At 20.7% G+C, this 7129-nt stretch overlaps 1 protein-coding gene across 1 annotated transcript; it reads right to left on the bottom strand.

Annotated features, from left to right (window-relative positions):
* Positions 1-4709, bottom strand: LOC122501192. The gene is made up of 4 exons (XM_043610487.1): positions 4694-4709; positions 2020-2315; positions 235-390; positions 1-63 (listed from the first exon to the last, which is right to left on the bottom strand). The coding sequence occupies exons 1-4, from the start codon at positions 4707-4709 to the stop codon at positions 1-3; spliced, it is 531 nt and encodes a 176-aa protein (XP_043466422.1).
* Between the last annotated feature and the right edge of the window lie 2420 nt (positions 4710-7129).

The raw sequence follows: 7129 nt of genomic DNA, 5'->3' as shown, positions 1-7129 counted from the left end.
TTATTTATTGCTTTCTTTCATTGTTATTAAAAATGATAGGTAACCCATAGATGTTTTTATAATCTAAAAAAAAATAAAATTTCAATATTTAAATATTAGTGAAATTTATAATAAATTTTATTATTGAAACATACGAATTGATAGTTATAAAAGTAATATTTATTCTTGATAAAAATTATTATTTATTTTTTATAAATTAAAAATAGAAAAAAAGTAATAATATATTAAACTTACGCTTCCAAATAGCATAAAGTTAAGAACGAAAAATTTACCAGCTGTTATTGGAATTGGTTTATAACCACTTTGCATCAAAAGAAGAAGACATTTTGATTTATGCGGTGGTAAATTGTACCATTTCGATTCATATGCTGTTTGAGCAAAATAAAAACTCTGGGAACATATGTTTATTAATTATTTTTTATTGAAAAAGTAAACTAAAATCTCGTTGTTTCATTATTTATTCTATTAGTTTCAAATTTTTTAATTTTTAAGTATTTAAAATTTTTAACGAATTCAAAATTTTGTATAAACTTTAAACTTTGGAAAATTCATTTTTTAATTTTTTCTAAACAAGTTTTTTAATTTAATAATTATTTTTGTACTGGGATTTTTTTTTAATTGCGTCCTATTACTTTTTTTAAACTGTATTTTGTAGATTTAGTATAAATTATTCTCACTTCCATTTGCAGCATTTCTGCCAGATGACAAAATATGTAAAAAGTTGTTGTTTGGTATATAAAATAAATCACTATAAACAAAAGAGCTGGTAACACTGATGATTTTGAATTATCGTCTGTTAAAATCTAAAAAAAAATCAAGTTTGAAGAAAAATAAAAAAACACATTTTATTATAAAATAAGTTATTTTAAAATTTTAAAAAAATATTCTAATGCAAAAGAAAAATCTTTTTCACAAAAATAAAGGAGTATTTTTTCTATTTTCTAAATTTAGAATTTAAAATTTGTGGATAATTTATTTTAAATTAGTCAAATATTTGTAAAAAAAAAAAAAATAAAAATTTACTTACCATAACAAATAAATAGGCTTGAACAAGCTAGTAGTTGAATCAAAAAGGTCAAATAAAAGCAGCTTTCTAATATTTCAATGCAACTGTTTAGAAAAGAAATAATATTCTTGTTTTTTCAATAAAAAATTAGTTTCTTAAAGGAAGGGAAATAATAACAAAAAAAATGATTAAAACAAAAAATTTCAAAGTTCTTCTAAGGATTTCAAATGGAGAAAGAATCAAAATTTTTGCTTTTCTATTAGTAAATTTTACTAAGAATTAGTAATTTCTACTAAAGTATTAGTAAAATTTACTTATATTACTTAACGAATAGTAAATTTTACTATTCGTAAAATTTACTTAAATTACTTAACGAATAGTAAATTTTACTATTCGTAAAATTTACTTAAATTACTTAATAAATAATAATTTCTTCGAATTTATTAGTGAAATTTACTTAAATTTATAAATAGTAATTTCTACAAATTTATTAGTAAAATTTAATGTTCCTAAGCTCTGAACGTTCAATTGAATCGAATTTTATTTATTTCTTCTTTAAATTAAATTTTATTACAACATTTTTGTATGACAGAAAAAAAATGAATTATAAAGTTTCTAAGTGTAAAATATGAGTTTTTAATTTTTGTTACAATCAGTAATTTATAAAAATATTTTTCATAAAAATATTTCGTTCATTTGAAAGTCCAAAATTTGTGGAATTGTAAATATTATAATATTTATTAGTAACATAAAATAGTAAATATTTAATAGAATAGAATATTTAATAAGAATAACAAAAGTATATACTTAACAAACAATTACCTATTAATATGGTGATGAATATAAACTATATTTTTAAATTCCTTATTAAATTCAAACTCAGGCATATTATTTTCAATATTTTTTATGAGTTCCGCAAGTTTTAGCCGTAGAATTTGATATTGTCCAATAAAATGAAAAATGATTTGACTGAAAAAACTGTCGGCCCCACTATTTGCAAATGTTGCACAAACCACTCCAAGATATTGTAAAAAACATGTGATCTCAAAAATTGGAGTATAACTCCAACTAAATGGATAATGAGCTTCAACGTAAAGTGTAAAATTATTTCCAATTGGATTATTCCAATTGCTTATATTTTCCAAAACCCATTGTAATAAGCGACAGTGAACAGTTGAGTACGGCAAAATAATGCATATTAGGGAAAATTTTTTTCCATGATAACCATTCTTCTGCATTATTTTCAATTCTTCCTTATTTTTCTTCTTCGTCCAATGGCCGATCATAATGTCAAAGAGAATTGTCATTTCTAAAAATGCGAGGAGAGAATTTTATTTAAATAATGTGTAAAATAATTTTTGTCTTAAAATTTTAATTTTTTTTTTGTTCTGTTTTGAACGTTTAAACGAACGAATATTCCTTTTCTATTTAAATATTTATAAAAAATTACAAAAATAAAAGTTATAGAAACGTCGGTAAAGTTCGCAACGTTTATGATCAACGAATTGAAAGAAAAACAATTATCAATTTTAAAAATAATAGAATTTCAAAATTTTTAATTCAAATTTTTGTTGAAAACACTAAAAAAATCAATTTTTGAGAAATTACAAATAATTGCAAAAGTTCAATTATTTTCTAAAGTAATACAATTCTTCTCATAAAATTCAATTATGTTCAAAAGTAAAAAAAAAATTCTCGTCAAAATCCTAATTATCTTTGTAAATAACAAATTTTTTCGCCAAAGTTCAATTATTTTCAAAAATGACAATAAAATTCTTGCCCTAACTTCAATTATTTTCAATATCTACTATTTTAATAAAAATTGCCGAAAAGAATTAAATTATTTAAAAAAAATTCATATTGTACACAAACATTTAATTATTTCCAAAAATAATAAAAATTCCATAGGAATTCAATTATTTACAATTTTTTTTATAAATTTCTTCGCAATAATTCAAAATTATTTTCATAAATTTTTAATTATTATAAATTATTATAAAACATGAAGAAATCGATCACTCCGAGTCTTCGACTCGGAGCAATCGATGTCTTCATGTTTTATAACAATACTTTTATAAGTTGTTTAATTTCCAAAAAAAGTTTAAATTTAAAATTTTTGAATGTCTTAATTCCTGTGGAAAAATAATAATAATAATTAAATATTTATTTAAAAAAGAAGTTATTGATGTTTTCGAATAATTTTACAATTAAAGAAATTCGTAAAAATGTAACAGATCATTTTTTTTGAGTAAAATTGTTTTTTTTTATTTTCTAAAAATTTAAAAAGTTTCAAGTTTATTTTCAATTAAAATTTGTATTTGAGAAATAGAATTTTTTTCCTTTATTTTCAAAAAACTTCGAATTTTATTAAAACAATTTATTGTAATTAAGAAATAGAAAATTTTTGTAAATCATTTCCTTATGAAATTAGAAAATTTTCTACAAAAATATTAAGAAACTAAGAAAATATTAAAATATTAAGAAATATGTAAGGTTTTTTTTCCAAAATAAAATATTGAATTTGTGAACAGTATTATGATTGAGAAATAAAAATTATGCATAAAATGGGTAATAAAAGTTTATAGAAAGAAATTAATTTTCCAAATTAACGGAAAATTAATTTTTTTTTAAACAAAATTCAAAGTTTTGATGAAATATAAAGAAAAATCGTCGTTTATTTGAACGTTAAAATCTTTAGAGACATAAAATGATAATTTAAATTTAATAATTTAAATAAGAAAATAAAAAAATCAAGTTTTGTAGAAAGAAAATATTGAGAAAGTTCTATATAAAAATTAAATATTTATTTATTTAGAATATTTTCCACTAAAGCGATATTTTTTTTTATTGTATAGATTAATAATAAATATTTTCGTAACTTCTCCAAATAATTTATAAAAATACATACTTTTTTTCTTGAAATAAAGTACAATCATTTTTGTTATTGCGATGACAATGGTGAGTTCTGCAGTGCAAAGAACATTGCTGAGAAGTTCAAAATTTCTCCACACATGAAGCACTTGAAATGTTTGAGGTAGAAAACAGCCAACGAGTAAAGTCGATAGACAAAGAAAAAATAAAATTTTCGATAAATTTTTATTTTTTTGAAGTGGCCATGCCCCGAAGGCTGAAAGATTTATTCGCGTGTATATTGAAAGAAGGTCCATGGCTTTGAAAAGATAATAGAATAATCATTAAAAAAAGGAAAGAAAACAAAAAAAAAACTGATAGAAAAAAATGTTCCTAAAATTTTGAACGTTCAAAAGAACAACGATATTTTTTTACTTATTTTAATTTATCTATTTTATACCTTTTTTTTATAAAAGAAAATGTTTGCATATTAAAAAAATTAGTTCTTGAATAAGTAAATGTTTTTTTTTTTTTACTTTTCTCTTCAGTATTGGAATTTTAATTCAATTTAATAATATTTATAAACAAAAAAAAATTCGTTCATTAGAACGTTCAAAATTGGAGAAAAAAAGAAAAAATGCAAAAGAAAGAAAAGACAAAAAAATTAAAAATATTAGTGAAAAAAAGCGTAGGGTACAATTATTTATTAAAAATTTTTAAAGGTGCTTGAAAATTTTGTTTTTAAATAAACATAGAAATAAATAATAATAACATAAGAATTTCCAAAGAATTTTTTTTTTTCAAAAATGTAATTTATTTTGCGCCCAAGCAATGTACCAGCTTCACCGTCCATATTGTGATCAACAAATAATCCTTGAAAAATCTCAAATTTACATTCTCGATCTTGAAATAATATTGTATAGAAATAAATTCCTGTCGAACGTCAATAAATTTTTTTGAAATTCATAATAAGGATAAGAATAAGAAAAAACGGTTTATAAATTGTCATTGATATGAAAAAAAGAAAATGTTTATTATTAATTTAGTTGAGATTTAAAGATTTAAGTTTTATCTGATAATATACACGTAATAGACAATGTAGTTATATCTATTTTCAAAAGAATGAAATTTCAATAAAGTTTTTTTTTTTTTTAATGACGAATCAGTTGTTAAAAGTTGTTGAACAGAGATCATTTAACGAATGTAATATTCATGGCTAAATTACAAAATTGTTTCTCGTTATCAAGTTTGATTCAAGCATGCGCACAAGAATTCTGTTTCTTAGAATTTTTTTCTCTTTTTCATTCATTTTTGTGAAAAACGACAATGTGGGTGGCGTATTTGTTCGTTATAGAAAAGTGAACAGAATTTTTTTTAATGATAAAATTATTATCATTATTTGTAATATCTAGTACTAGTAATATCTTGTAAATTCGAAAAAATGTTTTTGAATTTAGAAATTTCTTGTGTTTTTACTTTCAATTGTTCATTTATTGGTGGTAAGAAAAAATAAACTAAATAGATTTTTTTATAAAAAAAAGTGTTCTAATTTTTTAGTCAAATATTACTGTTTTTTTTTTGGGTAAATTACAAGGGATTTACATTTAGAAATCTTGCCATTCGTTTGAAAGTAAAGAATAAATTTTCAAATAAATTTTTTCTAAAGTGAACGTACAAATGAAGGGATATTTTTTTCTATTTAAATATATTCAAAAATTCCTAGAATTCGTTGATTAAATTAAAAAGTACTGGAATAAAATAAATAAAAAATAAATTCGCAATAATAGAAAGGAATTAATTTTCTAAATTAGAGAAAAAATGTTTTCTAACGTGATTCAAATTTTAACTACAAATGTAAAGAATCGTCGTTCATTTGAATGTTAGAATATTTGGGGTCTTAAGTTTTTAACTTTCAAATGAACGAAATTTACTTATTTCTTTCCAAAATCAAACTTTCAAATTAACTACTTTTTTATATTTTGTTAAAATTTGACTTTTGTTAAAAATATGTTTTTATTATTATAAAAATATTAATTGTTAAAAATATTAATTTAGAAAATTAATATTGTAAAATAAATTTATTGTTGTGAAATAAAAAATCGGTTAAAACAAAATTCAACAAATTAATTAATTAAAATAAATATCAATTGAAAAAAATGCTATGGAACATACAAATTCTATAACAATCCGCAAATATTTTCATTGTCTTCAATCATTAACAATATTTATCTTCATTATCAGCATTTTATTAGTTGTTCTCTTTTCTGGACATTTATCAATTATGTGATCATAGAGAATTGTTATTTCTATGTTTTAATTCACCTTCAATTAAACTTTAATGTTTTACTTAAAAATTTTTTTTTACTTTAAAATTTCCTTAAATTATACAAATTACAATTGTATTTAAATATAAAAATTTACAGAAACATTTTTTTGATTTTTATATATTTTCATAAAATTGTAAAAAATTTGAGATAAAAAAAATTCCTTTAATTGCATTGGATATTTATTTTTATTGATAACAAATTTTTTACTAATTAATTAGTAATTAAATTAGTATTTTTACCAATATAACAGTTTATTTTGAGAATTTATATTTTCTCTATAATAAATATTTCTAATTAATAATAGTTTGCATTTATTTACAGTTAAAACTGATGTGCGAAAAAAATTGCTGGTCTTGCATAAAAATAATCTGTTAATAATGTCATTTGAAAAAATTGGAATTGGATTTTCTTTCTGTGTGACTATTTGAAGTACATAAACGATTTATAATAATAACTATGAAGAAAAGGAATATTTAAAGGAATTAATTTTTCAGAAATATTCAAGAAATCTCAACTGATTAGAAGGTAATTTTGCAAGAAGAAATTAAAGATAATTTTGCTGCGCTTTCTAGGAAGGTACCTAAGAAACAAACAATTTTAGGTTATGTTCATAATTTTTCGAGTAAAAATACAAAAAGAGAATCAATTACTATTACAAATTGTTGATTCTCAAGTCTTCGTTACTTCTGAAATATTAAATAAAAACTAGTTTCGAATTTAAATAATTAAAAATAAATTTTTAATTAAGCTAAAAATAACGCAAACGTAACCTTAAAGTGATTTGCTCCTTGGGTACCTTTCTTGGGAGCGAGTCACAATTAATTAAAACTGCAAATAGTATTAACGAAATAAGGAAAATTAAATTATTCGTTTCCTATTTCTATTATTGTCCAAGTAAGGTTACATAATTAAGAAAGAAATACGCAATAATTTTATTTTTTTATTA

This window comes from Leptopilina heterotoma, unplaced genomic scaffold (assembly GCF_015476425.1).
Source record: "Leptopilina heterotoma isolate Lh14 unplaced genomic scaffold, ASM1547642v1 Lhet_206, whole genome shotgun sequence".
Lineage (NCBI taxonomy): Eukaryota > Metazoa > Arthropoda > Insecta > Hymenoptera > Figitidae > Leptopilina > Leptopilina heterotoma.
The sequence above is the reverse complement of the archived record's forward strand: the minus strand, read 5'-3'. Positions and strand labels throughout refer to the sequence as shown.